The sequence below is a fragment of the Osmia bicornis genome, chromosome 4, assembly GCF_907164935.1.
Source record: "Osmia bicornis bicornis chromosome 4, iOsmBic2.1, whole genome shotgun sequence".
NCBI lineage: Eukaryota > Metazoa > Arthropoda > Insecta > Hymenoptera > Megachilidae > Osmia > Osmia bicornis.
The window spans coordinates 6,845,841-6,868,080 of NC_060219.1; the positions used below are offsets into that span (position 1 = coordinate 6,845,841).

Consider the following 22,240-nt stretch of genomic DNA (forward strand, 5'->3'; position numbering starts at 1 on the left):
GAAAATGCATTTTGTCAAAGCGCCATTGCCTTTCAGCCGGCCTACCAGAGGAGTTTTTCACGTTCCTCTGCGTTACGGGGCCGTGTTGCGCCATTAATTATCGAAACAAATGGAAACGGTGAATTATACCTGCACGCCTTCATCCAAGTATACCTTATCGTATATCTTCCGCCTCGAGATACGATTTAACGCTTCGCGAGTGTTAATATATGTCCTTTTGTTGCTCGCAAATCTGCTGCTAATGTGCGTCCAGTACTCTTGAGGCCGGTATGACCGAGCGTAATGCTATTAAACCGACGTTATCCAATGATATCGCCGACACGATCAACGGTTAATAGTATTATGCTAATGTACTAGTTGCTAATAAGTGGTAAATTCGCGTGACGACTGTGCAGTAGATTTAACTCCTGGTATCAGACGTCGTTGCGTATCATTTCTAAATTGTTGAATTATTACCTCAGCAGAGTCTGGATCGATTATAATTAAGCGTAAATGGACATAGCGTTTGATTAATTTAATTTGTAATCTCTTTAACCTCTTGCGGTATTATCACGAGTCTGACTCGCGGTACAAATTACGAGGCAAACGCGAACGATGTTTAAATATTTTTGCAACGTGATATTGCAAAAAAAAATTATTGCAAAAGAAACGACTGCGCTGTACATTTTGACCCGCACGGGACGAATTACAGCGTCGAGATCCGATTTCAATTGGATCAAGGGCGAAAAATGAGCAGAGCCGAGAAGCTCGATTGGTATTGGCCGAGGGTCCGCGTTCCTCGTACTCGAGTCATCGCCGGAACGATCGGCAGGAAATGATTCCTTGGCGCAGACTTTGCCCGAGAAGGCTATCGGGCATCTCGTTGCACGAAACACAGTACGATCTCTCATCCTAGGTGATACCGGATGAGTAGGCGCGATGGATACACTGCACAGAACACGCCGGACATCGCTAAACGCCCGCCCCGTACTCGTGTAAACAATTATTCATCCGGTGGATACGATTCGCTCCATTTCTCAATTAGTCCGGCCAGCAGCGAGGACCGTGGCTTGAATCATACTCACCACGCGGCTGCCAGCCGTTTCCGCTCCGAAAACCAGGAAGACACTTCTACGTATTCCATTTTATTTTCGTGACCGCGAACCATTCAGCCCACCGTCTTCGTTTTCGTCCATCGTTCGCGGTCAGCTCGTTCTCTCCGGTAATGTAGAAGTCCTTTTAACTACCGCAATAAAAAGGAAGTAACTTTGAAATGGTAATTCCTTCGATGGACAAAGAGAAGGTATCACGCGATGGTAGACGAAGACGTCCATCGTCGAACGTAAAATCAGTCTCCGAATTGTTTTGGCGCAAACGTGAATATCACCGTGGTATGCGGCGCACGGTGAAAATTTTTTTCTACCGTAGACAAAGTCTTAATGGAATGACAGGGGTAGAGTACACGATGTTTCGAGTAACACGAGAACGACAAGAAGGATGAAACAAAAGGCATCAAAGTAAGTACATATTCGTCTGGACGTGTAGCGCGACGAATGGTCGGACAGGTGACAATCCTCAGGCGCATCCGCGTGGTATCGTAGATAGCCGTAGATCGTCGCGACACGTGAATGCGATAGCCGGTGCGTGGCACGAATATGGCATTAAAAAGTGTTATTTATCGACGGATCTGCAGTCACGGCCAACACGCACCGATATATCCGTGCTGCACGCCGGTATTAACATTAAGATTCTGATCGTACGATGCCGGCCGTGGAAAAAGAAAATCGACTTTTCGAGTGGCTGTCAACCGGCTAAGACGCACGGCCGCCGCTCGTTTGGTCCCTTTTTCTGCTGCTGCTGTTGCTGCTCGAAGCAGGACGATTACAGAATGCAATCGAACGAGCGAGAAAATCGACCGCGACCAGACAGCGACCGCGACGCGGCGGAGAGCTCTATAATCCCTCTAATCTCTCCAATCAGGGAGACCGGGGGTATTCGTTACACGCGTGGCACGTACTACTAATTTATGCCCGTGCCTCGAAAGTAAACACGACGGAAACTACCGCACCGAACGGGGAACGTCCGATCCCCGAGAGCCACCGGTATCGTGAGAAAAATTTCGAATTCTGAAAAATACGGGCCGTGGGTCTGGTTTTCGGGGACGTTGCTTCTCTCGGAGGGCATCGCCGCTTTTTGTCGTGCCGACATTATCGAGAGAAAAAATGGAATAACAGAATAAACCTATTTAGAATAATTTAGAAGCATGTTGGTAGAAGGGTTAGGCGTTCGCGCTGTTTGCAAAAAAATGTCTTAATAGAAGTATTTTTGAAATATTTCACAATATTTCATACCTACTCGTTTCCTCATTTCAATAGTAACAGATAATAGATAACCGTAAAGAATTCACGGTAAATGATCCGAAACGACGCCTTCGAGTTTTCAGTCATGAATTGAAGATTTTTATAGCCGCGCTCGAAACTCGTCGCGATAATAAAGCGATTGGTTTGCACAAATTAAATATATCTTTTCTTCGTCGTTACCATGGGCGAGAAACGAGAGATCGAGGAATATTTTATGACAAATGTTATTCGTTTCTCGTCTATCCGTTTTTAAAACCGCTGTCGCGACGGACAGAGTCCGCTTGCAGAGGGTTGCATTTCCGTGGAGCTGGTCGCACGTACGTTTGCAATAAAAAGGAGGAAAGGGGGGAAAAATCAGTCGCAGGACATAAAGCCTCGGGTATTTCTGCGTCGTAAAGTTTTCTCGTTATCCTGTCGGTATCCGGATGCAGCGTTCATCTTCAGCGAATATACATATAAAGAAAACACGGCCCGAGGATCCCGGTTTCTCGATTTTCATTCAACGCGGCCCGCGAACGCCCGTCTTACGGTAGAATTATGCGTAACGCGTTGCAGTATGTGGACATTCGTGCCGCATCGACTTACATTTTTTTACGCGCTTTTTATTGGCACGAGTGCCGCTCGAATGAGATGCATGAATCTACTCTGCGACATTAAGCTTAGTACACACTTGGATTCAATATTTAGTAATTTTGTCGCTCTGTACTCGTAGATTTAACGTAAGTCAATTCCAAGTCCTTCCCAGAGAGCGCAGAGGATTCGCTAGAGTTACAACGCGATAGCTTTTGTAACACTTAACATTTAACCCGACCTAGTTTATGAAGTGGTTACATCGCAAAAATAGCGATCTAACAATAATTTCTGACGTATCTCGCGGCTATTTTTTTGCTGATCAAAATCAGAAAACTACCTCTGGAAATTGTTATTGAAATGAAACGTAATAATTATTTTCCATTATTAAAATTGATTTCTATTAGGTGTACAAATTAATTTGGTGCCTTTAGTATTACGCCCCCTTAATTATTATTTTAAATTTGAACCTTTTGTGGCATAAAAATATAATAACAATTACTTCAATAATTAGAATTACTATGATTTAATAAAAATTAATCTTCTGTTAAAAAAAAAGGAAAAGGCACAGAATTAATTTGTACATTTAATAGTAAAGATTTCAAAGTACAACTTTGGAATAAAATTAACCTAAGTAAGTGACTTTTCTTACTTGGTTAATTGGCACAAATAAATTACATCCCCGTTTCTCGACAATAATGCAATTACCCGTAACGACACCGGCGTTTAAGCAAACATTAAACGTCCATTCATCTTCCTAACCCTTTATTAGAAGGTTCGACTATAAAATTGCACATTACCATAAAGAGCGAAGTGAAGAAGAACTCATCCGCCGAAAGGGAACGAGAAGAAGACATTTCTTTCCGATTGGCCTCCGTAATTCACGTTACGGCGCGACTTGAGAGGTCTGACCTTTTCTTTGTCGAATAGGGAAGAGATGTAGCCCTTCGTGGCACGATACAGATTTTTATGGTGAGTGTAAATCTCGTGACGGATGCAAGAAGCGACTAGGAATCGTGAAAGGCGCGGCCGATTCTCTAATGATTCTGATTTATTGCCGATGGTTTGTTCCGGTAAGTCATTATCCAGCGTAACCCGTACGCGGTGCTCCTGAGGACCTCACGCAAGATACCAATATCGAGATACCAATAGCGTTTCAAACGATCGTATTTCAACCAATGTCCTGCGTGGCATCTTCAATTTTTTATACTTACATTCCATTCGGGAATTTGTATTTACGTTCGACAAAATACGATTTAACCCTTTCGCTGGCTGGGACGCGTATAAACGTCGTTGGAAATCATTAATGACAAATAGAGTATGTAAATGACTACTGTGAGTTTGAGCTACAATAGTAATACCAATTAACACATTGTTGATCGGCAATTTTACACAGAAACTATCTCCTGTCACCGGCTATTATTTCGTAATTGAGTTTCAAAATGAAATAATCTAAATGTACTTTATTTGTACATGATGAATTTAAATAAAACTTTGTTGAGTGAACATGATTGAACACGATGAAGAAAGATTTTAGAATATCCTATATTACCCTGAGTTTCGAAAATTGAAATAGCTAATGCAAATGCAAACAATAGTTAACTTCTGTTAATTATCAACTTTTTATGATTAAATCAAGCCCTGTACGACTTCCTTGGCAGATTCGAGAGACACCAAATCACGAAACTGGCGCTTCATTTGGAGGAGGAATAAAAGAACGAGCGACGTAACGAGCCATCGTGAACAGTTAGACATCAGAATGAAATAAAAAAAAGCGGTGACAAATTGACGCGAGGTATGGAAGAAACTTTTGTAGGAGAGAAAGTCATGGAAGTAGAGACGAGCAAACAAACCTAATTACTTCTACGATGGTGATGGTCAAAATAAATATTTTATTACTATTTACCTTTCACCTTAAACCGTTGAATCTTTCCTTGCCTTTCTCTCGATTCGATATTCCAGGCTTTGCTACTGTTCATTTCTTTTCAAATATTGCATCAATGTTCCCTTCTTCTCACACGCAACGAAAAACTCTCACAAAGTGAAAAGGTTTGCGCTATAAATTCGAAAGGGAAGCCCTCTTTTTTCACCTGCGCCGTCGACGCTAATCTCATGGGAAAGAGAAGGATAGGCGACGTGCATCAGGTATCGAAACGACGACAGTGTGTCGGCGATGCTATCTGAAAGGTTCAGGTGTAAATTTTCAGCCAGGCCGATAGATAGTTGGCTGGATGATGCTCCAGCACCGGAGAAGATCTGCATTAGCAGATGGCTCGGTTAATAATCTGTCACCGGTTCCGGTAACGTGCTATTAAGTGGGCGTCCATGAACCGTCAGCATTTTCTACGCGACACGAATCTCTCTGTTGCGTTTGAAAAGAAACGAACTAAACGTGAGAGTTAACGGCGAAACGCAATCAACATACATCAGCGGATTAATTAATATTAGGTGTTTCGTATCAAATGGTGAATTTAACGCAGCTGACGTAAAAGTACCGCAAAATATCACTTATTACATATCAATTTCTATCGATTAGAACTTTAATTTTAATTGACAAAATCATAGTTATTGGAAAATTAATAATACTATTCCAGGAATTTTAACTTCTGTGATATTTGCCGATTGAAAAACAATTTCAGTCCCTACACTGGAGTGATTATAAAAAAACTGAAAAATATTAAATATTCATGAATATGTATTTCCATAGAGTTAGTCTTGGAAAATTTCGTAACCTACGTGGAACTCGCGTCTCATAGCGAACGGTACTTCACTCGGAACGGCAAAACGGAATTCGACGTCACAGACAGACAGACAGACAGACAGAAGAGCGCAAAATGTCCCGGCTACATTGCCGTATCTATTTTCATCCGACATGTTTTAGATGCTCTACTATTGAATCCGACAGGCGAAACGAGTTGCGCATTGGCTTATGGCGGAAGAACAGACTAGAAAATACGAGACCAACCACTGATACCCCATGTTCTTCTAAACGATAGTCTCTAATCATTTTATTATACAATAAAAAAACACTAATACCTTTTTCAATATTACTATTGATTACTTATTGCAATATTCAATTATTGAAAATAATAAAGGTGATTCATAATTTTTTCATTAGGCTTTAAAAATTTGCATTTGTAAAAACTTCATTTAAGGCAAGGTATTTAGAAATGAGAGATATTTAATTATTTCACCCTTTGGAGATCCAACATTCTTAAGCTTGCTCGGTGTTTTATTAATTTAAAGTAAAAGAAGTAATAATTCCATCCTTCAAAGTATACGTTAAAAATCTTTAGGTAATTTGTGCCCAAGAATATATCGCAATATGTATAGAATTATAAATTACTATGACAATTATGTTTGGACACACGTATGCATCGATCGCCCGAAAAGGGTTGAAACACTGGAATCATTGTAAAATTTTAATAAATCGCTTATTGGCACCTTTTGATAATGTCAATCATTCACTGTCAAACAAACCCGTTAAAGCGAAAGTACAATATTAGACATAGTTTCCATGCAGGGATCGGGACGTCGAATAGAATGATTAACAGCTCGGTTGCATTCCATTTTCAACCTTTGACAAAGACGCAAACCCGCGTCGATATCGGCGTCTTGCTTGAGCAACGATGCAAGACGAGCCGATACGGTTATCAGGAGGCGTACCATCGACGATTGTCAATGTCGATCGACGAAACGGGTACAATAACGATTCGTTCGGTGATACGGTGTCTGATTCGGGGCAACGTGACGCTCACAGCTCGCCCCTGGCGCTGTAGGCTGTTTAATTTTAGGGCATTACGCGTGCAGGCGGCAGCCTGCTCGAAGCTAAAGGGTTCCCTGGCTCGGTATTTGCCGAGATATTATCGCGAAAAAATGGAATAGGGGAGAAGCCCTTGGTAACGAGGAGGGCGTGACTGTTCCTCGGAGCCAGGTCTCTAGGATGCCCCCGACACCATTTCGCGAATTAGTCTCCTCTCTCATCATCGTTTCCATCGAAGGGAACACAGGGAAAATCGTCGTGACTCCGGGCATTGAAATAAGTTGCACCAAAAGTGTATCCTGTTTGTTGCAATCGTATAAACCGACGCTTGTTTCCATCTTACTTTGTTTCATAATTTATTATTCATTTTTATTTATTTTGTTTTCATTCAATGCTATATATGTGTACAATTTGTGGGAGATAGTGATATTTCAACCGCTTATCTGCCAAAGCGACTAGCTTCACAAAATAAAGAGTAAAGAAATTGATAAGAAATTCAAAAAATAGAATTAATCATTTTGGCCTGTGAATTGCTTGTTTATAAAACATACTTCGTTCATTAGGATCGCCTAATACTTTCAACATTTTTCATTTTATTATCTACTTGAATGTAATACTCAATAAAGCGTATATTTTTATAAAGTTCTGTGAAACATTATGTAAATATAAGCAATAAAAAACAGATGATTGTAATAAATTTTCAAGTTGAAGAATATTAACCGTAGACCAGTGTATTAGCGTAATAACAAATTTTTATAAGAAAATCCTAGTAGCGTTTGTTTTTTTTTTTTCTATCCACGAATAAAATTGCATATCACGATTATGATATTTGCATACATTTCTTTCTCGCTGCGAGCGATCGATATTCGCGAAGTAAACGAAACCTTCCATTCGATAGGATCATCTTTGATTTTAATTTGCGGCCTCAGAGGAGAAGAAGAAGGAGGCGTAATGTACAGTGTCTTGCTACGACCCAGACACGTTAATTTACACTGCGGGCACGTATGCATATTTTTCAGACGCGATTGGTAATAATTAATAAAGTTACCTGCTTGCTTGTTTCATCGTACGTTATAGGCGTGCCTTAAACTACCAGAGTGTACTTGAATTACATGTCGTTTCTGCTATGAACAACCGCTGCAGGCACGCGCACCTGCATACCTACTAGCTGATTCTTGATACATTCATTTCTCGTTTGAAACAATAACATCAATAACTTTAAATGCTTATTAACACTTTAAATACCATCATAAAATCACACAAATTATGTTTAAGATAAATAATTGTCAGTTTTTGATAATATATCAAATGATTTGTTAAAGAAATTTTTTATCTCTATTCACTTTCAAAACAAAAAAATAATAAGTAGTGCTGGATGTTTTTTTAAATTTTCTATTTTCCAAGCAACACGTGTAATTATCATTTCCTCTTATCAATGATAGGAAAAACATCTTACAGGCTTTATCGAGTAGCTATTGTGTTTGATACGAGCAACTTTTTACGACTATAATCAGATATTTACTATGAATAATATTTAAAAGTACCTCGAAGGCTTGTACACAGATATGTATATCTTAATACACCAGACTCCCTTTCATTTCCATAGATCGATCTCCGAATGGGATGAACGCAAACAGCTCGTTTATTAAAATAAAATCAACGCGAACGAGTTCAAATAACCGCAAGCATAATTATACTTCCAAGGGGAATACACGACCTTCGGAACTCCGATTGGGTCGAAATTTTGCACAATTATAGGGGACTCGAAAAGTAATAATTCCGCAAAATGAGAAAAAAATTCTCCTTTAAAGTCTTATAAATATTTAGTTAATTAGACATATAATAAATTTTGGATATGAACTTCCTCTTTATTTCAAAGAAATGTATTATGATTCTTCCGAATTATTATTCTTCAATTATGTTATTATAATTCTGCGAAACTTCGATTAGATTAATGCTAACCCACTCGCCCCCTGGCGATGAGGATTATGTCACCCCTCCCCGACTTTCTCAGATTGCAAAGCTCCCCGTTTACTTCCACGGGTTCGCGGGTTCTAGGTTTCTGGGATTCTTAGCCCAGATTCTTAGCGCCGCTATTTTTCCTGAGATGCAGAGAAGACTGATTTGATCGCGAGTGTACTCTCCTTGTTAGCCGGCAACATTAACCGACGTATCGTTGAAAGATTCGTGTATTTAGGTACGCGTGCACGTACGTGATATAAGTTTTGATAGCGCGTTGCGTGCAGAATCATCGGATTATTATCGACTTCCAATGATCGAAGTGCGGAGCGTGCCAACGATTTCGTGTATCGAATTTATAATTAATTTCGAGCCGTTAGCGAGTCCCTCGAGAATCATAATATCAATTATAAACGAAGGGTAAGGGGAAAACTACGGAATGTATCATATTTTTAGTTCTCATTTAGCGAATAATGAATCGATGGCGATACAAAAGAAGTTGATTCGATTCGTTCTGGTATCTAGCGTGAAATCGACGACTACCTAAAGATATTGCACACGACGTCTACGTGTTATAGTGTCACGATGGCGGCAGACGATCATTTGCAAATGTAAAATGAGTTCGATAATTGCACGGAACAATGGCGCCGTTTATTTATAAGCCGTATCGTTTTCTTACAACTGATTATCTTGCTGCGTGTATACTTGTCGATCCGTTCGCGTACACTTTCATCGGCATCGCCCATGAGCGATCTGACTTACAGATAGTTTATCGATTTGCACGCTTACATTTTCGCTTATCGCGCCACTTGTAAACGAGAATCTTGCATTCTCATCGAGGACTGTTCATCGTTGTTGCCCTGCACCTATATCGTCGGCAATTATCAGGAGGAATCTTGCCATAAACATATTCCCCCACCGTTTAGCGCTCGTTACTATAGTAATCATCTAGGATTTATTTTTTACTACTGATCAATTTACATTTCTTTAGTTTAAAATTTCATGATTTTTCAGCCTTTTTTATATTACACATGTGATCATTCAATAGGTGTTGTAAGGTTAACGATTAAATTTTCATTCTTAGGTAAAAGAAGAAGGCATCAAAATTGAAGAATATGTGATATAACGAAAAAAAATATAAACCGATTAAACAATGACAAGGGTGATTCACAAAACCTGAACATGAATACACGATGCATGACACAGACGTCCCTGATACACGACCCTGTGCAAATATTAAATGCAGACGATCATGGTAGGCATTATGCTTCAAATTTGAATCATCATTGCACACAGTATTTTCCTGTTCATATTAAACGGTGTATCTTTACTACCGCTTTCATTGACAAGCATTCTCGTAATCTCATGATTGCTTTTCAAATAACAAGTGTATTAATGCTCTTCATACCCAAGAATGCAGATACTTTAAGCGTATCCAAAAGAAAAAGAAGGAAATGAAAGTGGTAAATCTGACAAATAGCAACGAAAATTGTCGTAAATAAATGCGATTGCACACAGCGGCAGTAACGTAGTATGTATCGTTAATACGAACAGTTCGTAAATCCGTGAAAAAAAGAAATCGCGTAATCTCGCGCTATAAATTCAGCTGGATCGTTTCTTAAGAATTTTATCGGCAAAGATTGAGCAGATCGGAAGAACCACTCCGATCGGAGACTAATCCCGACGTAAGCGGCAAACGAGAAAATGTTTCGTTCCTCTTGTTTTATAAGGTCTGCTTAAATCGTTCGCAGGATAACACGGTTCTACCAATTTCCGCGGCTAAGCTTTCTCTACGAGCCGACTTGAAAGAATGAAATATACAGGTGGCGTAAATTCTAGGGTAGATGCAACCATTCTTGGAACAAGAGCGCGGATAATTGAAGCGGATGCAATCCGGCAGAACTGAGGTGCCGAAACGGGTCTTAAACGAGTTCGAAAGATGAGATAAGAAGCCCATATTACTGGTGAAGATGAATTGCATCATGCATAAAGGGTGAACCGTCCGTTGTACGTCATATTTTATGACTCATTTCTTCACTCTTTACCGTCCATCCTTTCGGACGGTAATCCTCGTTAAATTTCAAGTATCCAAAGCATTAATCATTTATTGAATATCCAGAAATATTTGAGTTACTCAAATGTTTACGGTTCATTTATGCTTGTGAAATGACGAGCACTATTGTAGAATATGGATACTAATTTTAATTAATTAGGCACAATTCCCTAGAAATTGACACCCCAGGGTGTCAAGATGGGCCCCTAATGAAGTGGCTCCCCTTAGGACCAATCCCACCAACTCCTAATAATTTAAAATTTTTATAGTATTCAATTAAATGGTATGTCTTAAAAAAAGAAATTAACGAAAGTGGATCCTCTTGATCCTTTAGTAACCAATATTTTCAAACCCTACCCACCATTTCTTTTTAATCAACAACGCAACATTCTTGCGCTTTCTATACGATTACACTATTACACTTGAATCTATTAACACAGAATATGCGCCTGTTGCTCGAATAATACCCATAAATAATGATAAATTAACAGTAATTATACCTTGTTTCAAGACTTGTTACTGGTAACGTGAATTTATTTCAAATTAATCGCATGCATTATGCACGCCTCTCAAGATTTATCGTCTTTTAAGTTGAATACAATTTCAAGTTTATACAAATTGTTCAATTTCAATTATTTATGAAAATAATCGTATGCGTGCGCGAGTTTCGTTCCCTCCGCGTAGCGAAAGTAAAGTATGCAGAAACGAAAGGAGAATGTAATCTGGCGGCAATTAAAAGGAATATACTAATTTGTGTGACAATTTGCGTAAGAAACTTTTTTTTTTCGTTCTACGCTATTTTTAGTGCGGCATGTCCCCTAGAACGACCAGTATCTCCGCGTTCGGTGCATCGAACCCCGCGATCGGTTCCAAGATTGAGATAAGAGGCTTGCGAAGAAATAAGTAGTTTAAGCCTGTTCGCGTGGCCGGAGATTGGTCTGACGTCGCTTGCCACCGAGAAGTGGGGATGTTTTATGCATGGACCCGGCGTTATGCATCATTCCAGGTGCATCACGAACAGAACCCGTCGAACTCTGGTTCCGTGCAAGGGACATGTTACGCTCGATTGACGAACAGTGTTTTGCGATATTAAAACATCGGTTACTTTATTAATCGTACGTGTACTAGAAAAATCCTATCACGCTCGAGAAGTGTACATGTAATTTAAATTCAAGGAACAAGTTCGGCTACAATGGAATGTGGAAAGAAATGAAAACTCGGCGCACCGTTGCGTGAGAAAATATCAATTCGAAATTAAACGGAAACAAATATTAATTTTGTTTTTAATAAAAATTTCTGTGACGAAAGAAGGTTGAAAAGACAAAGGGTGGTGGTTGAGAATCGAAGGGAAAAGTTTGAAAGCTTTCTGGGGAAAACGGAAATCGATTGCGCGACGGGTGGATCTTCGTCAACGGGGATGTTAAACGGAAGCGTGCTGGTGGGGAAAGGTTCGAGGGAGAGTGGGGGCGTGCGTTACGCAGGATTTAGGGTTCTACGTGGTGGTGAGGAGCCACGACGGCACGGTGTGCTCGGCCCGATCGTGCCGGAGAAGCAGCCGACAGCAGCACCAGCACACACGGTTCCACCGCTGCGGAGAAGCCTCGCTGCTCTCGGTCCGAGCAGTCTGCGGCGATCATCGGTCCTCACGGTCCTCCGTATGGCCATGCGTTCCGACATCCTCGATACCGCACTAAAATTCCATCCATCGCGATATTCAAACGTCGCCGCCAATCTCGAAGAACACGCTTCGGTACCGATCTTCGGACCACGCCACGGAAACGAAGCTGGAGAACGAAATTTCGCTTACACCTTCGCGATCGATATTGATCGAGAATCAAGAAATAATATCGTCGCAAAAGGGAGAGATACGTCTAATGTACATTCGAAGAGATTTTTCAATTTTCAAGAATTCCTGTTAAGCTGGTGTACAGGGAGTAAATTTGTTTTATCTGGAAAGTGTAAAGGCAGATGTGAAGGTGGGGAAATTGTATGCAGTTGGAGTTATTCGAAATTCCCGCCCGGTGTTGTTGATTCGACACGAAACAGTTTCGATCGTAAAGTCGAACGTCTGGTCGTAAAGCAGTCTAAGGACACTGTATCTATCGAGAACACTGTACGCAGAGTATTTGTTGAAGTTTTGTTGATACACATCGTAACTATCGCACACGCACCCCGAACTTGCTACGCTTCGCACGCGGGAGGACCAACTCGTACCTACGGTCCACCTATCGCTCCACAACCCGACGATCGAGTCAGTGTTACTCTTGATTTCCGCGCGAGCGCCGGTCTCGGCTTACCGGGGACGATACCTACGCTCCGCTTCATTCGTTTTCGACGATCCCCGGCGTCTCGGTCGCCGTGCGATCGGACTTGTCAAACAGATCCTTCGATAAATCGATCGAAGTGCAGTTCTCTTGGATATCGATCCGCCATCGATGCTATTCGTCGATTAAAGTCGTTTAAATTCCGTGAAACCGAAGGTGCGATTCGTGTGAAGGAAAAATATCATTGAAAAATGTTCAGTGGTGTAAATTTATGGAGTTTTGTTTTTACGATAATCGTATATCGGTGCCGCAGCACGGAAGACTCGAAGAATGTGTGTCGTATTTAATTTATATGATGATTTGTCTCGGCGATAATCTTCCGATCGGATTATACGCAGATGGACGATCGAAATCGAACGTTTGACCAAATGTTCAGCTTTCAAGGTGAACGAGTGAGATTTCTGTGCCATTGAATTTCCATCGAACCGAGTTTCCATATTTTTCCAACATTTGAAATGTTCGCTCTTGTGCTCAAACTACGAATAAACGATCGTCTAATATACAGAGCGAGATAAACCGTTATCGAAGTATGTGTACCGTGATCTGTATCGATTCGATAAACGTAATTCTTCCGTTATTTTCACGCTTTCAGAGGAATTCAATCGTTAGCCGGTATTTTCACATTTTTCTCTCGCTGCTTGTTTTCGTTATCGAGAATACATGTGCTACCGGATAATTCGATGCCTCGCAAGCTATTTTTTAAATGAAAAATATGTAAAGAATATCCGTGATCATAGGAAATCTCGATCAACATCGATGTACTTGGTGACGAGAGTCAGAAAATGGGAAAATCGTGATTACGTGCATAATCAGCGACGGTCGTTACGAGCAGAGGTGATAGACGACGGAAGTGAAAAGATCGCAAGTGGCGCCAGTCTTTAATTTCTATCCTCCGATATAATTATTTCGAACAACTCGAGGGAATTACGTAACGCCAAGAAGAAATTGTAGCATCGTATAGACGATCGTGTGCGTAGTATGTGTCTGTGTGTGAACCGAAGTCTCTTGAATCGATGCACGCGATACCGTGTTACAATAAATATGTCGATGGTACCGAAGTGCAAGAACAGGAAATTCCGATTGGTAAATTCTGCGATTTATTAAAAAGCCGCAACGGTTTCGTTAGAAGGATCAAAAAGAAGGTAACTGGTTTTGCAAGGGGACTCGGAGCTCTTCCCGAGACTGATCGAAATATCGTACGAAGCTATAACGAATCAATCGATGACAACGGAGCGGATCGATGATAAACATTCTACGTAATCTCGTCGGTCGATCATCCCCTCGAATGACACGTCCGCTCGTCGTCGCGGAACGTATCAAATAATCGTTATTATCAGAGGTGCTCGACGCCGGCTAGATAACCGGGCCGAGAAAACGGAGCAACACCAGATCAGATCGCGATCGATCGCGAGAAACGAAAATTACAGGAGATCGAGGAATTACATTCTGAAGGAAATTCCATCGGCGCTGGGGGGGCTGGTTTCGTGGTGCACAGGATCGGAAGGAAGTAACGTATAGTTCTGGCTGTTAGCATCTCGGAACATCGTATATCTTGGCAGTAATGCGCACAAATTATGCGTCTCGCGCCTCCACGGAGCAACGGCCACTGAGAAGAGAACAGCAGTTGCACCTTTACACTTACCGATAATCCTTACTTTTCTTCATCTTTCAATTCTTTTTTCTACCTTCTACCTATAATAGTCCGTTTCGGTTTCCACTCTTCTGGGTAAAGTTCCCACCGTCTTTTCTCGCCGTTTTGTTTCATCGTCAGGAAAACTATCATCCGTCCGTCAGTTCGTTCAGATGTATATATATATTCGTGAAATTTGTCTAGTTCGTTTCGACACCAACGCCTCTTCGGGCCACGAGATGCATTCTTCATCTATGTGACGTGTTGTACCTTCATGCAGCGAGAATCGTCCTGCGGCTGAGCAAGGTGCACAGTGCACGCACATGTGACCGGTGTACCTTACGAGGAACTCTCTTTCGTGATCAACGAATTTCTGAAGAATCATTCTCCGTTTAAATAATCGACATTTTGAAAGAGTTGAAGAAAGTGAAAAACAGTGACTGAACTTTCTTGAAACAATACGGATTTTCAGTAAAAACTATAATTTCATTTGGGACTTTAATTTCGTGTTTCGTATTGAATCGGTGCAACAGAAATGTCAGTATTGTTCTTTCGGATCGAACGATAGGAACCAGTGAGACGTAGCTTTCAAATTTTCTGGGATAATCTCTCTGTTGGAGGAATTCTTGTGACACTGTCGCACAGCTGTCAGTGAAAATAGGAAACATCGAATACCGTTATTCGGTATCCTACCGAGGGTTCCCGTTTACCTAGATCCCGAAAGTGAGCAGCCACGTGTTCAGTGCAATTAGGTACATACTTCTGATTTTGAAGATTGTCGAAGTGACCGTCAATTGACTCGGAAATTTTTGAAATACCGTGAACATAACTTGGAATATTGATCATCGTTTCCCAAGTTTTTTCATTGAAATCAAATTTAAACAAAGTGTACAGCAATAGTGAAATTGTTTAGTGAAGAAGTATTAGAAGAGAAGCATAAAGTTTTCGACTTTTCACCAGAGGTTCTCATCGTGCCTGTGTTAAGAATAACATCTGTGGATTTTCCAGACGAATTTTCTACGAATGGTACCTGTAGGAATTCGCGCGACACTGCTTCTGGTGAGTACTTATAATAAATAGTTTTTATCGTAAAGTTTTTATCGTTCAGTGTCGTGTGAAATTAAGCTCCTCTAGACTGAATCGCAAAAATAGGTCAAAATTTGCATTCTAATGCTTAATTATGTAAGATAGCCGATTGTGTTTGTACATATATGTATAGTCTGGCCACACGTTGCTTTTCAATTAACGTTTATTACCGTAGTATTAAACTAAAGATTACGACCATTTTATTTGAAATACGGTACAGAATGGGTTTGTAAATTAAAAATTTCATTTCGGGTTAGAAGGATTCTTTTTAATTAGACACGCGTGCGAGAGCGCATGCTCAGAAAATACGTATGTAAATGTATGATACCAAATTCAGAATTTTATTAAATTTATGATTGTATATAAATATTTATAACAATTGTAATAATTTCTTTTTACTTGAAATTAATTTTCAGATTACTGAAATGATAGAAAGATTAATTTCCAGCTAAATTCAAATGGAATTTACTTTATTCATAAGTCACTTGATTCTGAGAAGAAAACGTTTGAAAATTATACTTTTGTTACCATGTAAACAATTATTCAAATTAAATGCAATCGCGCAGTTTGAAAGGTCACAGATCGTTAAAACAAAAGATCCATTGTCGTCCAAGTATCCATCATCGAAGTATTTTGATACGCGTCTGTTACGTTACATAGGAATGATGTTCACTGATTAATTGCAGATTGTGCCGTATAAAGCGCGATCGAAATGTATGACCGGGTGCACAAATGTGGAATCAAAATTCTGACCACGATGCGAATGAACGTTCGTTCGTTGACTCTGTTATTCGAGTTTCGGTGAATTTCTGTTCCGCATCGTTGCATTGTTTCACATAATAAAACATTTTCGTCTCCCGTCTGAAACGTCGCGTTAAATCAACGCCATTGAAAGTTAGGAAACTCGTCACGAATAAAACTTCGTTCTTTTAACTAGCATATTGTTGCGACACTAATGACTCAGCATTAAGAATTCCGGTTGATATTATTCAAACCTATAAACGTATCGTTTTTAAACGAGAAATTGACACTTTTATTATCAAATTTTTTATCAACATAACGAGAACACATAAAACTAGTCGATTCCCCGGAGAAAAATTATATTTACGTGCATACATTAGAAATTAGAAAATAATTAAATCTCACGTTTTTTTCAGCGAACTTTTAATAACATAATGAGAACATATAAAACTAGTTCATTACCCACAGAAAAATTATATTTAGATTAGATATATATTAGAAATTAGAAAATAATTAGATTTGACGCTTTTAGTAGCAAACTTTTAATAACATAATGAGAATGTATAAAATTAGTCTATTACCCACAGAAAAATTATATTTAGATTAGAAATATATTAGAAATTAGAAAATAATTAGATTTGACGCTTTTAGTAGCAAGCTTTCAACAACATAATGAGAACATATAAAACCCGTTCATTCCCCCTAGAAAGATTATATTTACATTAGAAGTACATTAGAAGTTTGAAAATAATTAGATTTGACGCTTTTATTATCAAATCTTTAACGACATGTTGTAGAGATATGAAATTTGTTTATCTCTTACGGAAGGATCATATCTCTAAAGAAAAAGAAAACATTCTTATAAATGTTTCGCTATTTGTTTTAAATAGGATCGTTTATCTTAAATAGCGTGTTGAAAAGGTACGATCTACCCCATAGTAGTTTTCACTTCTTTGACACCGAGCATGTTTATTTCTATGAATAAGTATTCTAACGAGATCACAGTTCTCTGCGATTATTTATCAAGATAAGTATCCTTTCGCGAAACACGTACACTCACAGCGATGCTTTGTTGATTAGCCATTACTCCACTTACGATGCCGCCGCGCCGCAAAATTACCATGAATTACCATACACGATAAGAGTGACGTTAGCAGCCTATATGTACTTCAAATGTATCCAAAGGTATTCAATCGTTACCTCTTGCGAAATCCCAATGGACGTATTGTACGCACGTTAACGCACTTCCATTTGATTGCACGTTCGAATAAGTTAGAAAGTCTTTTATATTCAAACGTACACATTTAAAAAAAAAAATTATTGACATACCACTTGATATTAGCATAAGTAGGTAAGGGTGTAAACACATAAGCACCATCCCTTAAACACAATTTCATGTTTTCAAGTTTCATATAATTATTCATTTTCATCCACGTAATATTTGCTATACAATTATCACAAGTTTTCACCACGGATATACATATGTTCAGGTTTCATTTCACAATAGACGAAAATTGATTCGTGTTAGCATGAAATAATTCTTCTGTCAACTTTAAGGTCGAGCGCAATTTTCGGTTTCCTTTTAACGCTCGACTAACATGACGTTAATTTTTTCTGTACATTTCAATTCATATCCCACTAGCCCTCCGTATACTGTCACAGGACAGATAATATTTTACATTCGTGTATACTCGCGACTAAATGAGGCTTCTCTAAAGAAAATGGCGATATATGGTAAGCAGGAATTCTCAAAATTTTCATCTTGCCGATATTATCATTAAAAGTAATTTAGAAAGAAACGATATAATGTATAGAGCCTTCTCCCCTACATCGTCATTCTCCTCGGGAGTGCCTAAGGGAAAGGGGAAGAATCCGGAATATCACTATTTTCCTCTGGAAAGCTTGATTTCATCGCGAGTGTACATAGACAGCGATTTAGACGCTAATTTCGCGAACGTACCCTATCGTTCAAAATTTTGTGTAGCAAAGAGGGAAAGAGCAAAGGGAGGAAGGGTTCGGTGCACGTGCGAACAGATTGGATACGCCGTGATAATGATCGTTCGTTAATACCGACAGAATAAACAATAAATTCGCGTGCGCAAATCGAGCAAAGGTTCGGGGATCGTAAATGGTAGATAGAGGGGGAGCATGAAACGCGAGAGTGTAAATCCTGGTCTTACCGTTTCACCGAGACACGCCCCGTTAACTCGCGGGTTAAACGCGAGTACACGCCCATTTTTGGGGTGAGAAGAACGATTTTATTTTCCCTTTTACCGGATCGTGTATACCCCGTATCTTATTTTCTTTCATCCTGTTCCACCACCAAGAGTATCACGCCTCGACCTCTCGCTGATTTCCGATCAGGTTAAGCAAACAGCGACTGCTTCTCACCTTTATCGCGATAATAGCTGTAATTTCGGCTGGTCCTCGTCCCCTCGAACGCGCACCACGTACGCGTACGTGCACCTCTTCAGATTGCAGACGCGTCGTTGCTTGATTGCATGGCGCGGCTTCTTCGTACGACCGCGATTTATTACGAGAACCTGTCCCACTTGGGCGCGCTCCTTCATCCACACCGTTCTTCTCCCTTTCGACTCTTTCAAAACGGCTGTTCTTTGATTTTCTTCATTATAATGATCTTGTGCTATTGCTCGGGTGTCCATTTAAATCTTTGCACTTAAAGGCTTCTTTGTTATAAGGAAATAGCAACTAAAATCAGTTTGATTCTCGTTTACTTTTTTTTTTTAATTTTCATATTGGAAAAATTTAAATGATTCCAAGTTTTGATCAGTAGAGAGTCGAGAGTACTGTTATTAGTCTGCTTCGTTAATTTGATTTCGACAGAGATTCTTAATGAATTAACGAACATCTGTCTGGTCGTGTTCCATTCAAGGTTTCGGCAATTTTTCCATCAGTATTTTATTCGAGAAAGTTGTACCGCAGACGCTGTACAGCATCAGATTAATTTTAATATATTTCTGTCCGGGCGCGACTCGTTTCGGATCGTCGTTCCGCACAGTTGGAGTGACAATTTCAGTATGCTGATGTTTCTTTCCGAATCTCTTGTCAGGCATAAAAAGTCCCTTCGGTTATTTCAAGAATTTCCAGTATCTTTATAGGTCGTTGGATCGTCATCAACGGAAACGTGCTCGTTCTTGTTAATTAATCGATCCCCGTGGAAGGGAACTAGTGCCATTTATTAACGGTTTGTAAAGCCGTAATTTTAATCGAACTTTCATAGACAAGAGGCTGGTAAGTTGGACAGGAACAGCCGGTACACCCTGCATAAGAGCAGTCCAACCTCGAACCGGCGTGCTTTCGTCTTTTTCTTCGTACGGTATTTTGCACGACGCTTACGAAAGACAAGCGAGCGTAAGCGTACACGAGATGCCCGGGGGTTCAATGAAGTGCACATCCGACAAGCCTGCGTCTAGACGTCGAGGTTCGGTGAGCAATGCTAATGTGGAAAGCATGATAATCGGTGACTTTATAGAAGAAGATCGAACCTTTTTGTCATCGAGGTGCTTTCAGACAGGATGGCCTGTTCGAGAAAATAGCATACTCGTATGGGAGAAGTTTCACAAGAGGAACGATCTTGGATAATGAAGAACGATGTGCTGCATAAATTAAAATGTTGTAGACTATTTATATGTGTCTGCTTAATTATTACTTTATTCGAGGTACATTAATAGTAAGGGTGTACGGGTATCCCTAATTTCGGGACCCGAATATCAACTTGGGCTTCGAATATCAACTCGGGAACTAAATTCAACTCGAAATTCAAAACTCAATTCAGAAGCAAACTTAAATTTTTAAATTTGGAGGCCTTTGCATATCCTATCTCTCATAACTGAATGTAATTACATTCTTAAATTAAACTTAATTAAGTTTCGATTTCGAGTCAAGTTCGGATTCCGAGTTGATATTCGGGTCTCTAAATGACGGGCACCTAAACAAATCTACATATGTACTAGACAAATTTTCAAAATCCCTCCCGAACTCGAAAAAATTTTCGATCCAAGCCAATCCTAAATTTTCGGGTTCTCATACACCCCTAATCATAACGGATAACGTTAACGAGTTTTTTCATCGATTACTTCATACCCGCTAGAAAAATGTTTATACAGTCGTTTCTAAATATTTGCTGCAAACATTTATTCGTCCTATGCGCCGAGAGGATTTTAAACAGGACAAAATTCGTGTAGAAAAATTCTACACGTATCATTGGAATTTATAGAGAAACAACACCGACTATATTCAACAATTTCGAACCTTGAACACGTTGTAAGCACTCGTTAAGGAGTATTACGTAAAGTGCTTCACCGTTTTAACTTATATTTATATAAACGATTATTTCTCCTTTGCGCACCGTCTCTTCAAACCGACTATTTAAATACAGCAAGGAAATTGGGCGCGATGATTAGCACGCGCATCATTGCTCGCGGGTTCCACTAAATGTCCCACGCTGTTTACCTAACAATAATTCATTTAACGGTTAGTTATCCACTTATTCTCGGTAACTGGTTCCGATCGCGGACTATTCTTATTTTTAAAGTTCAAAGCTCTACGATTGACCGTAGTCTCTAAAACTTACAAAGCTCGTACAGTTTACTTTGCAAGCCGTTTGAAGTGGCGCCCATCGGTACCGGGACCAGACGCGTGCAAAGTATACACCGAAGGTACTACGACGCTTTACGAGGTTCAATCTCAAAGAGTAGATTTAATTACCTCGAGTGAAATGTTCAGTCCATCTCTAGTCGTTATCTGTCTACATAAATACATTAAACAGAATATATTTTTGGAAAGTAACAATAGAAGTTAGAAGATGGTACACGGAAGCTAACAATTATAATGCATATAGTGTAGCTTCTGCCAAAACGGACGCGATTAGTCACGCTCGGTTGGAACACGATTGAGGTTGAACGAACGAGAACCCGCGGACGGTCGAAATTGGCTCGGCTGAGGGAAATCAGCGTTTACGGTTTTCGCAGCCACTTCCGCCAGCGTAGTAGAACCGGGGTTGATCCAACGACGGCACCCTACGGATTGTCCATCTAATTTCGAATGATCTAAGCGCGGCGGTTGTTTAGGCACGACCGTGCGTCTGGCAAGACATAGTAATGGTTAAAGAGAGAGATGGTGAAGGGGTGGGGGTAGCTGTGAATGAAGCTAACCACGCGCTCGCTGAATGGAGCCGAAGGCACACGGTGGAATCACGGTGTATTTCCGTTCTTGTTTATACAGGAATGCGCCCGAGGAGCCCGGGACATTTGAAACGTAGCAGAACTCTGGCTAGTCAGGGTCCCTCGGTTTTTCTGACGTTGCAACAGATATCCACGCGAGCCGAGAGTGGCAGGAACACGAGAATGGGACTCTGCCCACTAGCTGTCGTCGTCCAAATAACGACTATTTTTGTACGCGTCCTGGCTTTACGACGGGCCAACGGTTTCGCGCGAAAAGGGGCTGCTTTGAACTCCCGTCGTGTCACGTTTTAGCGCCTGCCTGCCTTCTGTGATTGCCTACGTTGCTTCACTTTCGTTTCGTTTCGTTCCGTTTCGTTTCGTTTCGTTTCGTTTCGCTTTGTTTGTTACGGTATGCTGAGAAAAATTTGATTTACAACTGATCCCCTGCCTTTTTGGTTTTAATGGTATTCGGTGTCTTTGCATCGTACCTGGAGTTCGTTATCAGTGACCGTGATTAAGTATCGAGCAGCGGAGTTTGGGTCAATCGAGACCCAAACTTGGAAAACGTGTACAAGGATATTAACCTAAAGTT

The 22,240-nt window shown here is 40.2% G+C and overlaps 1 protein-coding gene across 3 annotated transcripts in view; it reads left to right on the forward strand.

The window, feature by feature from the left end:
- The first annotated feature begins 12,044 nt into the window (after positions 1 to 12,044).
- Positions 12,045 to 22,240, forward strand: part of LOC114880641 — a 78,152-nt gene continuing 67,956 nt past the window's right edge. The window contains exon 1 of one of the 3 annotated variants that reach the window (XR_003790127.2): positions 12,045 to 15,697. Coding sequence is in view for 1 of the 3 variants with exons in the window: in XM_029196884.2 (XP_029052717.1) it covers positions 15,662 to 15,697 (36 nt within the window). In the remaining 2 variants the exon portion in view is untranslated. The remainder of the gene's footprint in view (positions 15,698 to 22,240) is intronic. The other 2 variants (XM_029196884.2, XM_029196891.2) reach the window with 2 other exon arrangements.